The sequence below is a fragment of the Equus asinus genome, chromosome 9 (assembly GCF_041296235.1).
Source record: "Equus asinus isolate D_3611 breed Donkey chromosome 9, EquAss-T2T_v2, whole genome shotgun sequence".
Classification (NCBI taxonomy): domain Eukaryota; kingdom Metazoa; phylum Chordata; class Mammalia; order Perissodactyla; family Equidae; genus Equus; species Equus asinus.
In genome coordinates, this window is record NC_091798.1 from 12305190 (window position 1) to 12328112 (window position 22923).

Genomic DNA, 22923 nt, shown 5'->3' on the forward strand with positions numbered 1-22923 from the left:
AGCCGGCACAATGAGGATGCGGGGCCCGGGGGCTCCCCCCTCGGGGCGCGGCCGGACGGGCGCTCAGCTCGCCTGGGTGCGCCGCGCCCACATCAAAGGCGGCCCTGCCGGCTTGCCTGCCTGCCGCGGCCTCTCCACTGCCTCCTCCTCCTTCTCCTGGCGGCTCCGAGTTGGAGGGAGGCACTCAGACTCTCGGCGATGGGACCGGCAGCTCCGAAGGGGCAGAGCCCGCGAGGCTGCAGCTGGCGAGCGCTGGAAGCCGTCGGAGCTCTGCGCCCGGGCGCAATGACCCGCGCCGCGACGCAAACGCTGCCGGAATTGGGCAGGCGGCGGTCTCCAAGAACGCAGTTAGATGCAGAACGTCCTCACTCGCCCACATTCGCTACTCGCACCAGCGCTTGAGTGGGGAGTGAGGAGGGGACGGGCCAGGCCCAGCCCCCGGGGCGGCTCCACTTAAGGGGGGTCACTTTCACCCGCCCTGTGAGTCCACGCAGGACTGTAGCGTGCCCCAGCCGCTCTCTCGTACGGCCGGCCATTCTGATCCTGCTTCCAATCTCTCTGTCCCTACTGTTGAGGGGGAGGGGGTTTCCAGGGCGTCTCTTACCCCGACTCCGGGGCTCCCGGGTCGGTTCTTGGGATCCCAGCTGGACTCTCCGGTAGGCGAGGAAGCTTTGGAAACGCACGGCTGCCACCTAGCGACCCCGAGGCTTCGCTGCAGTCCCAGCCCGGCGCGAGCAACAGGCCCGGGCGGAGCCAGCAGGACTCTGGTCAGCGACCACTCTAGGCCCTCACCCGGCCTCCTGGCTGAGATTGGCTTCCCTTTGCATACTAAGCAACGTGACTCTTTTAACCAGGACCCCCCTGAGGACATCTCTTCTCACTGCCTCCGCCCCTTCAGTGGCATCACTTTTGTCTTTCCCACCAGTCTGAAAATGGAGGTCTTCTTATCAAACACAATTGCCTGTCAAGAGCCAACAGCCAGGCTCTGCTTTGGCCTGATGCTACTGAAAACAGGTCATGGTGGAAAAGAAACTGGAGAACAAGCTCAGAACGCAAAACTCAGGAATCCAGACTATTTGGTTAAAAACCTCCTTGCGTCATTGGCTGTGGGTGATATTCCCATTTCACTAGAGCATAAACTGAGGTAGGTGCCGTCGAGCACTGCTATAGAGTTCTGCTATAGAGAACACTGCTATATGGAGAACATGAAACAACAGTTGTTGCGCATCTCAGGCCTCTGCGAGCTATTTTAAGTCCCCTTTCCAAGCTGAGGCTATCTTAAACAGATAGCCTTTTTCAGCACTGGACACAAGTGCAGAAAACCTTTTCAAAGCTAAGTGCTGAGTGATGGGGAAAGTTGTTGAAGTGCTGGCCTGAATCTACTTAGACACTCTCATCCCCAGAACTGGCCCTGCATTAACTGATAAGTCCCAAGTCCTGGAGAAAATGAACATCATGACAGGATGCAATGACAAAGGACAAGGAGAGAGGGACAGAAATGCTCCCACTGGTGCCCGAGTCATGGCCACCACCCTTGATCTTTCTTACAAGACAACCTCTGACAGCCCAGTCAAGAGGTGGTTTTCACTTACCACCTGCTGAAGGGGGTGTTTTAAGTATCTCCTAGCTAAGAGTCATACTTCCAGCTTTCTATACTATTAGTGTTTTCTATTACTTTTGAATGGAATGAGTATATAACTATGTTCTATCTAAAATGCTTGCAATGTTTTCAATGCTCAGATAAAGCCTATTTGTCGATCTCACACATAAGACTATCACTCAAATAAGACTGACCAAAAAGTCAGATTAAGAGAACAGTTATGAGTAAACGCACAAACTCGAGTCAGAGGTCCTGGGTGTGATTATTACCTCCAACGTTTACTTATAAATTCCAGCAACAGTCCGAGACTCTGCTTCCTCATCCACAAACCACGACTAAGAACATTTTCACAACTCAGAGTTGTTACTGAATGAGATCAGAGTCTAGCGCACAATGAAGGCTCCAAAGGTTTTAGCTATTAACAACCCTAATTAGGGTTTTCAGGTTTTCACATTATTTTTTCTTCACAATTTCATGAAGTAGGAAGGTAGGATCATTCTCAATTTACAGTTGAAGAGGTGTCTAACCAGAATGTCTTTTGACTTTGTCTAGCCATTTGACCATTCTTTTCCCATCATTCAAACCTAGTTTTCACATACCTATTCACCGTACACATGAATCTTGAGTTTTCCCTATATAAACTTGACATGTTTACATAGCACTTAATATGTGCCACTAGTCTGGTAGTCACTTTCATCAATTCAATTATTATTAATGATATCCTAGTGTTCAGGCCTTGGGTGAAGACAGACAAGGTTCCTGTTCCTAAGAAGCACTTCACTCCTATTAGAAAAAACAGGCAATAAGCAAATAAACCACAAGATAAATTTCAGCTTATCAGTGCTTTGAAGGAAATCAAGGGGATAGAGAAGACCTTAGTAACACTTAGACTGACCCACAGGTGGGAGCGCCAGCCACGCAGAGGAACACTCCAGGCCAAAGATGTCAAGTCAAGTGCCTGCAAGTTCAAAAAGGCGAGGTGACAGGCAGGGATAGCCAGGGGGAAAGAGGCAAGAGATGAGGGTGAGAACAGGTAATGCTTGGTCATGCCTCCTAGGCCCCTCAGAGCCCAACACGCAGCCATCAAAGGCCTTTTTTTTAAGGTACTATGTACAATTTTTAAATGCACCTAAGTGTGCTTGCAGTTTGACAAACGTTTATACTTACGTAAACACCTCTTTCTCAGGCAACCTCCCCACACCCATTGCTGGTCCCAAGTTACCATTAATCTGTTGGCATTGGATTCTAGGTTCACATAAATGGAACCATACAGTATGCACTTCTGCGTCTGGCTTATTTTTCCTCAGGATGTTTTTGAGATTCATCCTCATCCGTTGTTGCTTTTATCAGTACTTCTTTATTGCTGCCAAGTAGTACTCAACAGTGTGGATATACCAATTTGTTTGCAATTTATCCAAGGCTTTGCAACTAAGGGACAAAATCCAGTTTGTTTTTAAAAACCTTAGTGCCGGTGCTAAGAATGAATTGCAACAGTGCAACAGTGCAGTGAGGAGGCCAACGAGGCTGTTACCAGTCCAGGCAAAAAAGTACAGCAGTTTGGGGTACATGACTGGGCTTGGTGTTGGAATCGGACACATTTACTTTCCAGCTCTAGGCTAGTAAACTGGCACTCGGTATGTGTTTAATTGTTTAGATTCTTCCTATCTTATTTTCAAGTGAAAGTAAACTAACAACAACACAATCTGACACTTCTTTTCGACCTCTCCCCAATCTTAAACATCGCAAAAGCAGGGAGTCTGTAGAATACAGATATTCTGGCGACACAAAGATAAGAGAATCTCCAGCCTAAGAACACAGGACAAGCACAGCCTCAAGCCTTCCACAGATCAAGTAATTTAATGAGAAAAGGTGATCCTTAGCACAAATGAGGCTCTAACATTTTCTCAAAACCAGCTCTTGGAACTTTCACAGCACTGGAACACAACCTGTGCTGCCAAGTTCATGAGTCGCGGAGCAACAGGCCCTTTGGTGACAACTGGCTGGAAGGTAGCTCTAAGACTTTCTGAACTAACTTTAACCCTCTATCTCCAGAAGCCCAGACTACCTGTGACTAATAGCTCAGTATATACTGGTGACTCTCAATCTTTTTTCTTGAACAATTTCAAACAAGAGCTCCACCCCCTAGACAGTGTTTACCTCCTTTTGTTAAGCTAGTTGTTGTCAAAACCACATAGTAGCTTCTGTAAGCTTTGTGACATACCACTATAAGCCTCTTTATACTACCCATCACTTACATGATCTAGTTTAGACAGCTGATTGGCTCTCCCTAAACAGCCTTATTTTATTGACCTAGTTTGATTGAGGCCAAAGGTAACAGCTCTGTAGCATTCTCACCCATGACCTAATCTTACATAATTATTTGATATCAAGTGAAGAGAAGCTTCCTTCAGTCAGTGCATCTCTGCCCTCCAAGTGCTCTTACAATTTTCCCTTTTACTTTTTCAAAGGATTTGTTCCGATGATCCGTAAGTTAAACTGGCTAAACCACCACTCCCACCCAGACTGTGGTCTCTCAATGGCATTCTTTTCTTAAAAGGAACTCCTTGAAAAAATGTATCTTTCCAGGTCTGAGAAAGCAAATGAACAAGATGAATCTGGAATATTCGGTCACACTATAAAGCAAGAAGCTTGGTATCGAAGACTACTAGAGTCTGTGATGGTAGGAGCAAGCTAGAAGGGGAAATTCCATTGGCTAAAAGATAAAACAATAGAGTGTTCAAAACACACATAAAAGTCTGAATTCAGGATACTTTGAAACTCACCAGGCTACTTTCAGAGTTGGTAGGACGTCGAGCCATTCTGAATATTGGCAAAGGAAAATAAAACATTAAAGATATTTATTTCAGAGTTAGGTACAAATGGAAGCAATAAAAGTGGAGATTTTAAAGAAGATGCCTGCAGAATAATGAATGATATTACTAAGGACTAAGCCATTAAGAAACATTCATATTCAGCAGATCAGCTTAAGGTAGGGAATATAGTTATTCCATCAGCGTACTAAAACAGGCAAACTCCAGACCCACCTAAACCAAGTATTATTCCTAGAAAATGTACTATAAATTCCCAATATTTATGAGAATAAACCAGCTTCTCCTACAGCTTCCTCTACGATAAATCAAGATCAGTACTAGGAAGAAAAGAAAAGCAATAATATTTTCTCCTTACGGGTCTTAGTAATAGGTCAATTTTCAGATTACCATCATACCATGATATTTAGTTGGCTGATGTCTAATAACTAGCACTAATACAGGGAAATCTTCAATTTCTGCCCTTCCAAAAAACAAGCCCTACCTGGAACCTTTTTCAAAGATGGATCTGATTAGCTTTAATGAGTGAGAACAGGACAACCAGTACGGCCAACTGCTTTCCCTCAGAATGGTGAGAAGCCCTCTTGGGTTTCCTGCTACATAAAAGTGCCCATCAGCTAAACCAAAGTAAGGTTTAACCTCTGCACAAAGCAACTCAAATACTAAAAATTTCAGACCCTCATTCTGGTTAAGGCATTATCCTCCAAGTACACTTCCACTTCTGAACATGTTAAGTAAGTGATCATTACCTACCATTCTCATATCACACACTATAATGTGAAACACTATCTAGGGAAGGAATGACAACTTAATGTACTTTGGGTAACTTTTATTTGGGATTTTTCTATCACTTTAAAGTAGATCATCTTTTAAACCTCAAGTATATAAGCGTCCCTTAAAATGGAGCTACTTTCCAATGAAACAAAGAACACTGAAAATTTATCATCTCCTATGAGACTCCCCTAAAATAAAGGTATAAAAAGAGAAGCTCCAAGAACAGAGATGTCCTGGAGAGAGGAAACTGAATAATCAATGAAGAAAACCACAACCTAATCGACTGGTCAGTCACTGACACCTGCAAACTAGGATTAGACAAGACAGACTGCACCAACCTTTACCCCAACCCTCCAAAATGAGACTAGTCTGAGAAAAAACACCCCAGAGATGAAATGGCAAACATCTGCAGACACTCCCATCAAAATACCTGGAACTACATAACCCGGTCAACAAGCACCACTCTCCCAATCAATACAAAAGGTAAAATAAACAGGCTGAGAAGGGATAAAATGAGTAAACAATGCATGGGATGAGAACTCCCCTCAGACTTCAGATACTACATCCCCAAAGAACCAAGGAAGAGAGCATTTGGAAGTTCAAAAAATAAAACCAACATAAATTTGAAGACAGAAAATAAAGTCTCTCTCCTGAAGTTTAAACAAAAAGGAATGAGGAAAAACATCCAAAAGAATCAAACAGAAGACCTAAGAATGGATGGGAGTTTAGTAAGAGACTGAAATCTCCCAAGAAAATGGCCCAGAACAAGACTACAAGACACAAAATTTCAGAACACCAGCAATAAAGCAATCTTAATTAGCTCTCAGGAAAACTAGTCATATACAAAAAAATGCATGAAAATGGCAAGACTAGGCTAAAAAAGAACATATTTAAAATCCTGAGAAAAAGATTTAGCCTAAAAGGAAGCATTGAGTGTTATGTTGAAAATCAAATCATTTTCACATATACAAGGACTCAGAAAATACTTACCTCATCTGTTAGGAAACTACTGGAGATTACACCACAGCAAATCAAGACTAAGAACAGGAATCTAACCCCAAGCATCATAAAACTGAATCATGCTAAAACAGATAAGGGGGTCCAAAGGAGTAGCCCCTGAATGTCCCCATGTAATCACCACATACAATAAATTAATTTTTCTCCTATGGATCTAAAAGGTATTAGTTATGTACTACTTGGGGCAGAGTCAGAAATCATTTTCTGTTCTGAATCAGATTAAGAACCATGTTTTAAAAAGGCTGCCGCAGGCTGTTTAACATGTCAGATTTTCTTTGGGAATGAAAACGCTGAGATAGGTGGATAAGAGGTCTGATGGAACATTTAGAAACATGTTTGTGTGGTTATAATTATCAGGACGTGAGAAGGTATAAACACTAAATCCTCACGATGAAAAATAGATTGGTTAACTCTAGGAAGCAGAACTATATGAAGGGGTAGGGCAGGAACTGTCTCATGAGATTTTGTGACACTATTTGACACTTTTAACTACGTACATTTCTCTGACAAAGTATAAAGAAGATAAATAATAGAGAAACAGTGCTACTTTATTAAAATACTGAGTTTATTTCACATGTATATTTTTGTCTCCCCACCATTTCCATTTGTCTGACCACCACTACTACTATGTCCTATCATAACATTCCATACATACTTAAAACCAAGCAAAGGGTGGAGTTCCATCTTTAAAAACTAAACAGGCATTTTGGACAACACATTCTTGGCAATGGAACCTGGACAACATTTATCAGACACGGTAGGGAAAGTTCTCACTCTGCATTATAAAAAGGACAGCCAGATATCAACTGTTACAGAAATGAAATAAGACGGAAAATTTTAACAAACTGTTTAAACTATTTTCTTAAAGAGACTTCCTCCACTGCCAGAGATCTTGAATAGCCTGGAAAAAAAAAAAAATGTGGTTAAAGAACCACAATACTTCATAGACACCAATAAATTAAGCCACGTCTCTTTGTATAGTTCAACATATCTATTTTTCATTCTACCACCAAAAGGGTTCACTCTAGACAATTAAGAAATCATTTCAAGGAAACTTATACTCAAATGTAATTTTATTTCAAATTTAGACACTAAATCGAGATTATTTGTAAGCAAAGTCAATTATATTAAAATACATTTAAGAGCTTAGATATCTTTAGTTAAGGAAATCAAGAGGAAAGGTAGAGACCAGTTTAGCCAATGCTGCCTCCATGTCATCTGCTTTAGGGCTGCCAGATTTCACACACAAAAATATACAACACAAAGTAAAACGTATTTACGTCTAAGCCCATGCATGTGTACATGGGACACATACTAATTACGTATGTCTGAAAAAGACTACGTATACCTAACTTACATCTCTTTCTTTTTCTCTCTTTAGTTATACTTCCTTGATGATGTGGGATCAATAGTTCCTGTTTGGCAGAATTTGCTCATAAAATTCCATTTACATTGTAACATCCAAATTATTTCATTTTGTCCACTGAACACTCATTAATGAGCATGCTTGGCATCAGCATTCTAAGAAAATACATTGAACATGTTCTGCCTTATCTACTACTCTGACTTGCTCCTATCTGGGTATAGTACTCAACACCATCTTCTATGACATGACTTGCTTTTCCACTCTTGAAATCTCCTAATGATTTAAAGTGTCTACTGACAAAAAAAGCATCCCCCAAAATTTCTGTTCTCCTTCAATACATGACGATTCTATTCATTCTTATGTTGATATGTAGTAACATCCATGTAAAAAATCAAATTCTTTAGATGAAAAATTCATTTCAAATGATAGCCGTAAGTATAGTATTATCTATTTCAAGTTGGCATTTCTTTTCCTATTCATAAATAATGTTCTTTTTTAAGAACAGTCACGAGGTTTCTGACTCTTTGAAGGATTCAACAAGTTCACTCAACCAATGGAGTACTTCAGTGGAGTCTGCTCTTCAAATTTACATAATCCTACTGCTAGAGAGACATTTAAAACTATGAACGAGAAATAAGTAGGTTTTACCCAGCAGATTATTAAAAATGTCACCAAGAACTTTTGGGGCCTTTTCTTCAAAAGTTTGCTTTCAGTGCTTCAAAGAAACAGGATCCTCTCAACCAGTATTGTTTAACACAGCCATTGGGTTTCAAATGCAAGGGAACTGAATACCAAATGCCAACAAGTATCACAAAAATCCTCCCTCCACTCATTCTGTTCGATATAAAAGCTCAAGAACAATTTTCCGACACTTCAATAGCAAAAGAAACATCCCCTGCTGCTTGACCAGTATTATGTAGGACAGCACCCACCTTCTATAAAAGGATTCGTGCTCTCCTTCAATTCTGAGTAAACACTGTTTACACTTTTGCACAAACATTCGCCAAAATTTCTATCTGTAGTCTCTCCACAGAAAGCAGTACTTTTCTCACTCTTAATTCAAGAGTTTTTGCAAAAATTTGCTATTATTTCTCAAAACCCACGTGGAAGGACTTTACTAGCCAACTCCTCACAAGCAACTGTTCCCACAAGAAAAACTGCAGAAGCAATAGGAAAATTTTTCATACATTGTGATTACTTACATCTACAGCTATGCCATCAAAACGTGAGACATTTATAGTTTTGATAACTTGTAAATTGAGCTATTACATTTATTACATTAATTACTACAGAAATTTCATCCTGGTACTTGAAAATATGCTTTCAGTTTTGTAGTCACAAGATACTTCTGACAACGAGTTTGAGTTTAGTCATTTCAGCTGCAAGACTGATGTTATAACACTGAGTGGAAGGCCCTCGCAACTCTGGTTGTTGGTATCTGAATTTTCCTTAATCAAAAATTTTATTTTGGTACTAGTTGAAGAAACCATGTATTTTTTATGCTTCCCTATTAGTACGTGATGATTTGTATCTGACTTCCCACTGTTTTCAATGTTGAATTAACAGTTGCATACTGCGCAGTTTCAAAACTACTCGTGTTTAATAAATGCCCATTACTAAGAAAATTTACATAATTTACACTCGCACTCAGGGGCTCAAATATACACAAAAAAGAGTGGCAACCAAAAGAACTGAAAGCTACATTTGATCATCTCAAGGCCACATCAATCAAGGCTAAACTCACAACTAACCGTAAACAGCACTGAGGCACTGAAAGGATTTCAAACCTAACAGTATGGCCATTTAAGTGATTTAAGTACTAAATATGGTGGCAGATGACAAATTTCTTAATTCACTGTAAAAAGCTAATACAGGAGAGATTTAGGAAGTCCTGACAAAGACCATTAAACACAAGATGTATCCTGTATATACATGCTGCCCAGCAACCCTATGTAACGGCTTTTACATTTTCCTTTACATCCCGAGTCAACAAGTAAAAACATGCATGTGAATTTCCTTCTATTGACAAAATACCTTCATGTGTAAGAAATACAAAATCTAACAGCTGACTCAAGCTAACATATTGAGTATTAACTATAACTTGGCCTCTTGCTTCCAGATTTTGCACTTTAGGTTGATTTCGGCAAAACGTGTTTCCCGTAAGATCTATGAAAAAAAAGGCACTCTCTGCCAACTCACAAGAAAGCACAGACCAGACTACCCCAAGTAGTCGCCAAATGGAGCACGGCAAGAAAAACCACAGCTCATTTCCTTCGCCAACACAAAACCAAAAGTAAAACTGAGCTCAGTAACCAAGATAATTGACCAACTATATAAAAGCTGGGAAGAATGTACTAAAAAAGTTATCTTCTCAGTCTCCGCCAACTAAATTCTTATGAGTTTCCATGTATTTAATCTGAAGTATTGTCTGTGGTTAGGAACCTTTAAAAAGAAGCCAACACTTAGAGAGACTAAAAGAACAATCATAATAAATCACAATGAAAATTTTGAATTTGGTCATGGTTAGAAGAAAATTCAGTTACCTCCTGGTCAGTCATCCGGAAGCAATTCTTCACATAATTGATGAACTTGGCTTCCACTTTGGGAAGAGAACCACCCTATTGAGACAAAAGCATTATTGAAGATAAGTATAGAAACACTGTTTTTGAAGGAGACATGAAATTCCTCAAAGATTTGCATACTATTACATGGATCAGTAGTTCATTCCTTGTCTCAGCTCTTTCAATTTAATATCAAGTCTTTTTAGGCCCAAAAAGGTCTACTGGGCAACATATTACTACTTTGATGTCTCTCATAGTACCCCCTTACTGACAGGTCTGTCAAAGTTTCAAATTCTCCACAGCCACTTGAAAAATACAAAGTAAAAGCTACAGTTGAGATTCTTCAGGCACTCAAATGTCAACTTGACTGCCTACTGTATTAGCTAAAAGTCAGTTTTATCACCACTCTACCACCCAGGACCAAATACAAAACAGACACGTACCCCCTTTTCAGTACCACATAGACAAGTGACCCAAACTGTTAAGATATGACTTCCTACTAAGAACCTAGGTACAGCACAACACTAACTTAGGAGTCAACGTCAGGAGGTATATGAAGTCAGATGTGGGTAAAAAATTAAAGTTACTACATTTCATTAATCTTTCACTAAAATTTGGCATTACCTTTCATTATGGACATAGGGAAGAAACCACAACAGTATTCCACCAAATTATTTTCAAAATATTTCATCATCAAATATTTTCAAAGCATTACAATTATTGAAAATATACTGAAATATTTATATTCACAACTACACTTTGGAATTATATTATTTAACGTACTAGGTACATCACTTTCATTTCCTTTTAGCTAACTAAATTTTGATTTTCCTTGTAACCTGAATCTTTTATGCATTTTAAAAAGATCAAGGTGGCTTCACGAATGCCAGAAAGACCATGGCACAAAACAGCCTAGTACAGTATAACATACTTAATTGCCTCTATCACCTAGAAAATAAACCTCACTGTAACTTCCATTTTTAAATTATCGTCACATACATTCTTATTTGATTCATTCAAATATTTATTGAGCAGCTAGGGAGATACAACGGTGATTAAAACATGATCAAAGGTGAGGCAAATGCACAAGTTATAGAAAGCAAAGTATAAGGTTCACTGAACCACAGCAGTCAAAAGAAAGTGCTTTAGGAGATCGAGTGAGATTGCTTCCAGCCTGGAAGGGGGCATGGGTGGGTGGCAATCAGGAAAGGGGATTGAGATTAAAATAGAAGACTTCAGTCTGGATTGTTGATGATACTCAGTATGGACTATATTTCTCTCCTTTTCCTCTCCCCATCTTTGGGCTTAATTTACCAGTAGTGCCCAGGATTGTTCAATGCGCCTGCAATTAAACCAAGGAGATAGGACCATATTAAAATGGGGGGGAGGGGTAGCTAAAAGATGTCATATTTTAGCACCGTATGCAAGGAATAAAAATCAAGAAAGCAGTGATACCAGGAAGGCTAAAAGGTTTACAGCAGTACTAAAGCAAAAATCAAGAAATACATTCTGGTTCTAAAATGTTATTTTTCCAATTGACTCATCAATGCACAAGGAAAGGAAAACTACTGAAGCCATGTAGAACCTAGAGAACATAAGAAAAACGCGGGAAAAGAAGTCAGCAACTTTTCCTCATCATCCCACACTTATTCTCAGTAACTGGGACCTAAAGTAGTATTCCTCGAGTAAAGCTTCTTCCAAATGTGTTAACATATTTAAACCGATTATTCCATCCTCTGCAAGTCCAGAGTTCCCTAAAGTTGACTTAAGTTTAGTCCCCTAGTCAAGTAAATAGCAAGGAGAGAGAGCGAGCTAATCCTCTTCTCACATTTCCACTATTTGTAAAAGGAGACTAAACGTAACCTATTAGTCACTCAAAACTTCTAGATATTACCACATGTATTGACTGGTGACACCTTGGTGTAAAAGACAAATAGAAGTGACTCAATTTGTTGGAAACCATTTTTGACTAGAGTAAATTTTTTTAAACTGTAATACCAAGCAGTCTACTTTTCCAGTCTTTTGCAATTTTATGAAAGACTCATACGCCCTCTGCTGGTTCTGTAGCATCTTACAACCAGAAGAGCAGGCAAAGTAAAGTGTTCTCACTGATCTCACTTTAACATCTATGGTCAGAATATTACCTTATAACCAACTTTCTTATATTTTTTATAATGGAAAATAAAACACATGTAATTTCAAATACATAAAAAAAAAATCACCATAGAGATTATAAATGAATGTTAAGTTACCAGTAATCCATTTTTGAAAAAACTTCATACCATAAAAGGGGTAGGTATATTAAGGATAACAAAATGAGGAACAGTCCTGTTTCCAACCCAGAGAAAGGTATAATTCGGGGGGGGGGGGGGGGGGGGGGGGCGGAGGGGGGACTAAACCTATCACACTTCTTTAAGAAAGATCATTTTACTTACTTTTTCTATACTTGCTTGCATTTTTGCTTTAATGTCTTCTACAGAACTAGGTCCTTTTGGTGTTTTAGGAGTTTTTTCCTGTTTTTTGAAGGATTCTTGACCCTGGAAAAAAAAGTTGAATTTCAAAAGATCAGAATAGTACAGCTCTTAAAAGACCCATCCTACCTGGATTTTCTCAATACATACAATTATTCCTACAATCCTTCTTAGTAAAAACAAGCATACAACCAGAGCCAAGTTCCTATAGTATAAATGAATTCATGTCTGAACAATTACCTTTTGTTCTTAAAATCATTCCTTAAGAAAGGAACAGGAACTGTTCGAGCCTTTATACCAGGTCAGTTCTGCATTTAAATTCCATCAAAAATGAAACCAGAAGGGCCCCAAAAATAAAGCAAGAAAATCAACGCAACTTGCTGCCTGGGATCCAATTCAAAGCATTTAAACGATAATCTGTGAACCCAGGTAAGCAGGGTTTTTTTAAGCTTCCTACTTGGTCCTGACACGCAGCCAGCGTTGACAAACTGCACTATGTGGTAAGTCTACCTCTCAACAAGGAAGATCACTTAAAGGAGACAACTGTTTATATCACAATAAAAATCTTTAGCTGTCTCCCCGACTAGAACGCCAGCAGCTGTATATACGTCAATGATCACCAACAATCACGTTTTAGCTCTTTAGATACCAGTTAACAGATGTTCTCCAAAAGCCTATTAAATTTCAGACAGACTAGATTCATCCACAGTAGAATCTAACTTTTCTAACTACTTCAATGAAGCCTGTATTTGTCTATTTATGTTGCCACTTTTTTTTTTTTTTGGTGAAGAGGAATGGCCCTGAGCTAACATCTATCTGTGCCAATCTTCCTCTATTTTTCTATGTGGGATACTGCCACAGCGTGGCTTGACCAGTGCTATGTGGGTCGGCACCCGGGATCCAAACCTGCAAACCCTGGGCCGCTGAAGCAGAGCACACGAACTTAACCACTAGGCCACTGTGCCAGCCCCTGTTCCCACTTACTTTTGATCTTGGCGTTGACGGTTTGGAGTCTTTTCCATTCTGGTTTGACTTTTGTGCATTTTTGGCTGGAGTATCTCGTATAGACTGCAATTAGAAATTAATCTTAATCAATGCACCCCCACATGACATCAGTGCAAATAAACTGCCCCAAACCATCTAAGAAAAGCAGCAGTCAGGCTAAGATGAAAACAATCACTTTGACAAAAGGCTGCAAAAGGGAAGACGGAGAAAGCCCCACAGATGAAGAAAATAGATCACTCCCCACTATTAGCAAAGTTTTCAGGACAGCTCTACTCAGAACCCATTTTAAGTATGAGATCATCTCCACCCAAGCCAGCTTTCATTAACTTGAAAACAAAGTAAATAGCACTAAAAAGTTTCCATCATCTTCTGTTACTAGCTATTTCTGACAATCTTTTAACATTGTATCATACTTACTTTCTTTACTGGAGCTTTTTCTTCAGCTTCCTCCTCATCAAAATCATCATCATCATCACTACAAATGAAATAAGTCGTTACTAGTGTTTCAATGCACTCACAAACCCTAAAAGCCTACCAAGAAATTGGCTGAACCTATAAGCTTAGCCAAACAACTGTCATGCTTTGGCGGCTGACACAAGAATTGAAAGCAGGAACTCAGATATCTGTACATTCATGTTCACTGCAGCATTATTGACTATTGCCAAGAGATGGAAACAACCCAAATGCCCTCAACAGTTAAATGGATAAAGAAAATGTCATAGGTACACATAATGGAATCTTCAGTCTTAAAGGAAATCCTGTCGTGTACTACACATGAATGAACTTCAAGGACACGCCAAGTGAAACCAGATAGGCACAAAGACAATATTGTATGATTCTACTTCTATGAGGTATCTGAAGTCAAACTCCTTACAGAAACCGAAAATAGACTGGTGGTTACAGGGGCTGAGGAGAGGTGGAAATGGGTAGTTTTTGCTCAATGATATATTTATCAGTATTACTAAAAGAGTCTGAGTTTACACAACAATGTGAATATGATTAAAACTATTCAACTGCACACTTGGAAAATGGTTAACATGTGTTATGTTTTTTACAACTAAAAGTAAAAATTAAAACTTGGGGGGAGGTAGTTAAAATCAATTAATAAACAGAAACACAACCCATGTTCACGGATCAGCATATATAACATTAAGGTGGCAACTCTCTCCAAATTCATCTACAGATTGAACAAAATCTCTACAAGAATCTCAGCTGGCTTCTCTGTAAAAATCAATCCTAAAACTCCTCTCAAAATTCAAGGAACCCAAAGTAGCCAAAAACAATCTTGGAAAAGAACAAAGATGGAGGGTCCACTTAGTGATTTCAAACAGAACTCTATAAACACTACATAGTAAAAGAAATCAAGACAGCGTTTTACCGGCATAAGGATAGACATGCCTCAAGAGAAAGGAACTGCAGAATCTAGAAACAGACCATATATTTATGGTAATTATTTTCAACAAGAATGCCAAGACTATTCAACAGGGAAAGAAGCCTTTCACAAATGGTGCTGGGACAACTGGATATCCACATGTAAAATGAAGTTGGCCCCCTACCTTTCAGCATATACAAAAATTCTAAACGAAACAAGGATCTAAATCTAACAGCTAAAACTGTAAAACTTCTAGAAGATTTCAAAATGGTTTCTTACATTTGACATCAAAAGCACAATCAATAAGAGAGAAACTGGACATGGTGAAAAAAACTTTTGTGCAAAGGACACCATCAGGGGAGTAGCAAGACAACCCAGAGAATGGGAGAGTATTTGCAAATCTGATAAGGGACCTGTTTCCAAAATACATAAAAATTCTTACAATTCAATAATATAAAGATAAGGGCAAGTACTGGTGCAAGCTGCAACATGGATGAAGCTTAAAAACATTGTGTAGGTGAAAGAACCCAGTCACAAGAGTGCATACTGTATGACTCCATTTATATACAACATCCACACTAAGCAAATTTATAAACAACAGTACATTAGTGGTTGACTAGAACTTGGGAAGATGAAGAGTTACGGCACGGTTACTTTCTGAGATGATAAAACCTTCTCAAATTGTGGCAATGGCTGCACAACTGTGCATATACCAAAAACCACACAACTGTACTCTAAATAAATGGATAAATTGGGGGGAAATCCAATCAGTGGAAAAGCCTAGGGAAGTCTTTATTAGCAAAATAGTGCAACTGGTTCACGTTTTCATTACTTCACAAACCAAACATCATATACTGACCAAAATCTTTTTCCACACTTTAGTCTAAATGTAAAAAAAGGAGTACCTTCATCAATGCGCAACTAAAGAAACACCCATCCTTCCAAAACTGGGGGGTAAAATTTGGTGTGTTAACTAGAGTAAGCATCATGTAGTATACATAAAACCATATGCAGTCTTTTAAGTGATTTTTAATAGTGATTTTGTCAATTTTGGCTTTAGAACCCAATCCCTACAGGTGTCTCCCCCTAGTAGAAACAAGATCACAATGATTTCTATAAAACCACTATCATAACCAGTTTCATTTATTAGAATATCCCCTAATAAAATGTAGAAAAGGTATTTTTATGGAGGACCACACATTATGTTGTCTCTAACTTTCAATGTACTAAATGGTTTTGTTTTTCTTGCTTATATCAATAGAGGTCAACCACCCCACACCATACTCTTCCCATCTCCCAAACAGGACCCATCAATTTCCCTTTTATCTAGTTGGTTCCAATTCTTCTGGGACTATGGCTTATAATTTCCACATAATAACTATTTCAACTAACAAACCTTGAGGCATCTCTTTACATTTTCATTGCCACCTAACTAGTACAATTTTCTACTGAGATGTGTTACCCTCCAGGCATCCATTAACTGTCCCTACGACAATCCTCTCTCCTTAGATGTAAAACTTACTGATTTAGAACTTCACAACATCTATACTTCTCATTCCTCCCTCACTACCTAACCAAAGAAAACAAGAACACAAACTACCTTACATTGTGATTACATCAGAAATTATTCCCATTTTAAAGACAGGAAATCTTCCAAAGCCCAAGCAGAATCAAGATACCAAGCAGGTGACACTCCAAAGCCTTCCTGGAAAGAAATGTCTGACTCCAAAATTTTAAAGACAGGAAATCTTCCAAAGCCCAAGCAGAATCAAGATACCAAGCAGGTGACACTCCAAAGCCTTCCTGGAAAGAAATGTCTGACTCCAAAGTCTCAATGAATATGCTACTGGACATTCATGTGCAAACGCACACAACACACAATGGTAACTTGAAATCACCAAAGACTAAATAAATTCAATCCTAATTAAGAACCATATGCCATCCATATTTCTCATTTCTGTTTTCTAAGCCCATTTCCCATTCTTCTCTTGAGGTATATTATTTTAAGTCTTACTAATGGCAAATCTTCTTAGAGTAGTAATAGTCAAACACCAGTTATATTGAGTTTCTTTATAAGTTTGACATGCAGGTAATTTTGAATTTTCTAAGCATTTAACTCTTTCAGCCTTTTCCTATTTTCTGCCTTCACTGTGATGCTCAAAGAGCTTTCTTAAGAACTACCAGCTTGGCTAGTTGAGGTTACTGAAAACCTAACTTTCAGATTTGATCATTAATTAGTGCACTTTCTCTCAGAGTCTTAGATTCTATTTGAATTATGTTTTCAGTAAATATATACAGACCAACTTAGAAACTCAGTGACAAAGCTGACAATTAAAAATCCAATGTATCAGAAGTTATTAATATTGTTTCATGCAAGAAAGATCAATTATGAATAGTATTTTATTTCATAGTGTGCATGTTACTGTTTACCATAGCCTGACTTAGGTTAGTTTAATAAACCCATCAAATCTTGTTTCCAACCAAATTTTAAATTCTCCATGAAAATCCTATTGTCTTAGAGGATCTTATTTTCTCAGTAAGGACCATGGGCCAAAATCCCTTGCAGGAAAAAAAATCCTCATGTGAGAACTTCCAAAATAAATGTGGCTGGACTGATTCAGATTCTTTCCACCCAATCCATTTTATTATAAACTGTTCAGCATAAAGTACACCAGACTTGCTAGCATACAGTAATGCATCCACTAATTTACTCAGGAAAAAGGGACCTAGTCAAATACATTTTGGAAATGCTGCTTACTCTATCCTTCTGAAAATCTGCAATGCACTGCATTTTAAGGTTCATAGTCTGATAATATCCTTTAACTCAGCTCATTTAACAACCACTGACCATTTACCCTTTATTTAATTAAAACAAACTCCACAGGATGACTTTGGTAAAGAATTTTCATAAAAGTTCCTCCCATAAAACTACGTCAAGTTTCTAAGAACATACTTACTCTTCATCATCATCTTCGTCATCATCTTCGTCATCATCATCTTCATCGGCAGCAAGTTTTACTTTTTTCTTGGAGGGAAAAGAAAAAAAAAATATATATACACACACATGCATGATCAAGTGCTGATTCTAATCACCGAACAAAGGCCAGAATAACGTATCTGTGGTAAATTACATCTATACCTGTGGAACCTTGCTACCACTTCCAGGGGCAGAACGCTTTCCAGATATACTCAGGAGTTTCACATCCTCCTCCTCTTCATCTTCTGATTCTGCATCTTCCTCCACAGCTAAGATAAAATCCTTTATTAGCCACTACTAAGACTCAACCGAGAACTCAGGAAAAAGGGGCATTGACAATATACAGTAATGAGTATTTAAAAACAGCGAATAGAAAACAGAAATTTTTTAAAAAGGAATTTTGGGGGCTAATACTTATTACTAGGTTTTTCAATGTAAAAAAACCACAGGCTTTGCCAGTTATAAATTATTGGGTTCACATATGAACCTATTATAAAGACACTAGTATCAGAACTAAGCATGCTTTATAAAGTCCAAAATGGGAACAAAGTAACTGCATTAAAAAAGAATAAACAGCATAATACATAAAAATAACATACCTACTAAGTGCTGTCCACTAATATGCACTGGCCCTGAACCACACTTCAATCGTAAGACCACAGGTGGTGTTATTTCAAAGCCCCCAAGGGAAACCTAAGAAGGAGAAACTTATATCACTAAGTATTATGAAGAAAATAAGGTTAAATGTTTGGTATAAAACTGTTCATAACTTAGAAATATTTAAGTAATAGACATTAAAGGTAAACCCGTGAGCCAAATGAACAAACCAGTGAACTGGTTTTTCCACCTCTGATAAACAAGCAGCAACCACCCTGTTCCAAGAGTTGATCATTCAACCCCAGTGACAGAAGCAGCAGCTGTGACTACTGGAAGGACCAAACTCGATTACCCTTTCTATCTCCTTGATGTAAGGTAAATGACACCTACCTTCATGCAAGAGAACTAGACTTTGACAAATAATCCAAAGTATAAGTGCCCTTACCGTGGGCTGTACAGACATTTTCAAAGTTGCCAGTGTTACTTTAATTGGACTGCCTTCATAATTCATTGCCTCTGCTTCCACAATGTGCAATTCATCCTTTGCACCAGCCCCTAAACTGACCTGTGAACAGAAACAGTACTTCAATTTAAGTTCCCACTATTTTACAATCCCCTCAAGATGTGTTTTTTAAAAACCATTATAATCTTTTCATTATTACCACTGATGGAAAACTATTTTGAGCACGTCATCTGCAACTTTTTTATGTGACCTTGCCCATCAATTTCTCATATTCAGTAAATCTGAACAAATGCATAAAAACACACCTGATGACATAGTTGTGTAGGTCATCACCCGTTCACAGTATGGCCCACCTACTACAAGTTGAGCAGTCTCGAGTCCAGCAGAGGCTAGTCTCTGTGGGAGGACACAAAAGACTGACCACTGTCCTAAAGGGCTTTATAGTGCTATCGAAGCAGCAAAGTAGATAAATATGGAAAGGTGAACAAGAGTGTCACTGGACTTTACATAATTACTAAAGGAATGGTGAAGATGCAAAGTTTGGTTATCACAAGCATACACAATACTCAGTTATAAAAATACTATTATAAAAATAAGTATTAAGCCACACGAGTAGGACCCAAGAGGCTGAAATCGAGAAAGATTAAGTAGTTTATTTTGAAAAGTTTAAGTACCGTTCTTAATGATAACTGGTGCTCATTTTCATCATTATCCACCTTAAAGTGATAATCTTTGTCAGCCTTTAGTTCACAACCTGTAAATGAAGAAAAAGCAACTATAACATGGAGAAAAACAACAATGAAACTTCAGTATGGGTAACCAAAAAGATAACGGTTAACTTGTGAACCAGTTTTTCACCATTCTAACTACCAGAAGGCAGGGCAGATGTATCTCTTCCTGGATTTCTTGAATACAAACGTCTATAAACATCAAAGAACATCCATACAGGACTTCATAAAGTCCATTTTCCCACTATACTATTTCATTCTCAACTACCCTATTAGCATTCTCAGGTAGAAATGAGCTCACAGATTTAGTAAGTCTGTAACTGAAACAAGTATCTGAAACCAAACCGTACAATGTTGGTAAAATCACACTATTTAAAAAAGCTGAATTACCTACCTAAACTCCCAAGAAATGCAGCAAATTTAGAAACAAGAATGGTTACACAAACGCCTACATGAACTGTTCGTATTTACAACAGAAAAACTACAAATGGAAAAGAACTAAACTTGTTACAGGGGCCAACATTTCAAGTAACTGAAATGATGAACATTAAATTATGTTCAGAAATTACGCTTAAAGCAAGAATAGATATATCCTAAGGATAGTTCCGACAGAAAGGGTTAACACAAAAATATTCTGGTGTAAACTAATCAGAAACCCCAGGTATTCAAAACTGCTAGAATAAAAGCCTGCACGTGTGATGCGTGGTATCTACTCCCATTCCACGAATAGGCAAATTGTTTAAAATACCGTGAGAAGAAAGCTTTAAATGATTGCATTTAGTTGTCGTCTAATAGTTATTGGTACATACATGCTTCAATGTCATTGCTCATTTAGCAAATCTCAGTATGGTATACAAAGAAACAAATCTGGGGCAGGATCTGCACCTACTTTCAAGCCTGACTGACACAAAGAAATGCCTTCAACAATCAAATTCACTGAGACTGAAAACCAAAGCAGACCTCTCCTTAGTATGGTACTGTGTGCTGGGGAGGTGAAGATCCCAAAACCTTGGTATAAAATGAAAAGCTAACAGCACCAGGTTAACTGAACTCTCAGCACATTTCTCATCTTAAAAAAACAAAAAAAAAGTTGTTTGCTCGATGCCGCACAGAAAACTGCCTCCGCAGGCCTCCCTCCAGAAAAAGAAAATCCTTATTAATACACCAGCTCTGGAGACAAGCGTCTTGCTTTAGAGCTAGTCTCTATTTACCGCCAAGTGCACCCTTCATTAGTCACTTTAGTTCTCTGAGCATCAGTACCCTCATGTGCAAAGTGGGCTATTCCATCCACCGCCAGGAGACAGAAAAATGGCTCTAGAAACGAGAACTACCGTCATAGTACGCAGATGTTAAGCACTCAACAAAGGCCTCCAGAATCCTGGCGCTACCAGCCACCTCACCTAACATTTCCCGCCCAACAGCCTCAATTAAAACCCAGGATCCCAGGCTCGGGGGTGACAGGACATCAGTGAGCCCCGGATGCAGCGCCCACACCCCCGCCTCCCCCCAACCACGTGGCAACCACGTGCTCCCATCGGTTGCGGCCTCCTCACGCCGGGCCGCGCCTCCCCTCCCCCCGTAACCGGCCGAGGCACCGGGGCTGAGTCTGGGCCCTGGAGCTCCCGACGCTGAGGGCTCAAGGCCGGAGAACAAGGCCAGGCTGGAACTCTCCTCCCCTCCAGAAAGGAGGCCCACGCCTCAGACGACGAGCCCACACAGCCTCCTGCACCACCAAGCCGGGGCCGAGCATCCAAGACAGCGGCGCGGAATCGGAAGCCTGCGAACTCGCACACCGCTAAGAAAACTCACGCTCAGAACTCGACCGTGCGCCCCGGGCAACGCCGAACTCTCAGCCGGTCGGGTCCACCTTCCCAGAGGCCCCGGGCCTCAGACCGCTCCCGCCCGGGCTCCAGGCGGCCTCCGTCCCACCCCTTGGCGTGCCGGCTCTCCGGTCCTGGGTCCCCATACCTGAAGCTACGGGGCCCTGGCAGCTCGCTCCCCCCACCCGAGGCTGCAGGGCCCCGGCAGCTCGCTCCCCCTCCCTCGGGCCTCCAGCCTGCCTGCCTTTCTCCACCAGCCCAGGCCTCCGCAGGATTCCCGCCCCCCCACTTCAAAGCCACTAGGCCTGCTCGGCCTCGCTCCAGTCCCGCTAGCAGTTACCGAAAAGATAGTTCTGGGGCCTCAGGGGGCTCATGTCCATGTCCATCGAATCTTCCATGGGGTGGTGGCACGCACTTAGGTGGGAGAGAAGGCGGACGGAGAAAAACGACCACTGTTCCACGGAACAGCCGCGCAGGACGGAATCACACCAGGGAAAGGACGCGGGCTCCCTGCGCACATATATAGCCCCCTGGAGATCTCGCGAGAGCTGACCAAGTCCCGTCTCCGCGCGCGTGCTCGGGAACCCCCCCTCCCCGGACGGTCGCTTTCCCGCGCAAGCGCTCTTCAACCCCTCTCCCTTGTACCTCGCCCCCCACCTCCCCCAGGTACTTCGCGGGCTCCCACCGAGCAAGCGCACTCGTACCCCGGCCCCACCCCTCCGCCGCCGCCGCCTGTGCGCACGCGTGCTTCCCCTGGTAGCGCGCTCCCTGCTCCAAGCCTTCCACGTCCTCTCCAGCTCCGGCGCGCGGGTGTCGCGCCAAGAGCCTGCGCAGCCCACCCTGCAAGATGGCGACGGCCACGCTTGGCCGTGTTAGGGGTCGGGGGCGAGCCGGGTGGAAGTGAGCCAGAAATCAGCTCGATTCACCTTTTTCCATCCCCTCGTGCCTCGCAGGCCTCCAAACAGGCATAACCACCTCAGGAATTTTGACTTGCCTAAAGGCCTGGGCTCAGAGTTAACCGTTTCCCCAAAGTTAAAGCTCCAGGTCCCAGAGACAGAGTGCACTACGGATTACTCTTTGTTGGGGAGGAAAGATGCAGCCGCTGGCCGCACTTACCCTGCTCTGTGTTTACAGCTCTGTACTTTCTGAGGAAACATCTCCAAAGTTGCAATCCCTCATCTTTATGTCATTCGGGCGCCAAAAGGGACTGCGTCAACCTCTTCAGTACGGGCAGGGCAGGAGCCCGCCCTGGGGGTTTCTCCCACAGACAAGGTTTCAAGAGGGCTGTATATCTACAGTCGGTCCTCACATAAGGTCCGGTGAGGCGGGTCTGACTGTCTCCAC

At 40.7% G+C, this 22923-nt stretch overlaps 1 protein-coding gene across 3 annotated transcripts; it reads right to left on the reverse strand.

The window, feature by feature from the left end:
* Positions 1–6763: 6763 nt before the first annotated feature.
* NPM1 (nucleophosmin 1) lies at positions 6764–22270 on the reverse strand. 3 transcript variants are annotated; one of them, XR_011505726.1, is made up of 11 exons: positions 21920–22146; positions 19706–19785; positions 19014–19133; positions 18571–18664; positions 18134–18240; positions 17952–18019; positions 14040–14097; positions 13602–13685; positions 12582–12683; positions 10129–11488; positions 6764–7120 (listed from the first exon to the last, which is right to left on the reverse strand). XR_011505726.1 is itself a non-coding variant. In XM_014850870.3 (11 exons), exons 1-11 carry the CDS (start codon positions 21975–21977, stop codon positions 7082–7084), a joined length of 885 nt encoding a protein of 294 aa, XP_014706356.1. In that variant the 5' UTR covers positions 21978–22270; the 3' UTR covers positions 6764–7081. The 3 variants fall into 3 exon arrangements, 2 of the variants coding, with proteins under 2 accessions (XP_014706356.1, XP_070373198.1); XM_014850870.3 differs by having other exon boundaries at positions 10129–10203; positions 21920–22270; XM_070517097.1 differs by having other exon boundaries at positions 10129–10203; positions 14040–14094; positions 21920–22090.
* Between the last annotated feature and the right edge of the window lie 653 nt (positions 22271–22923).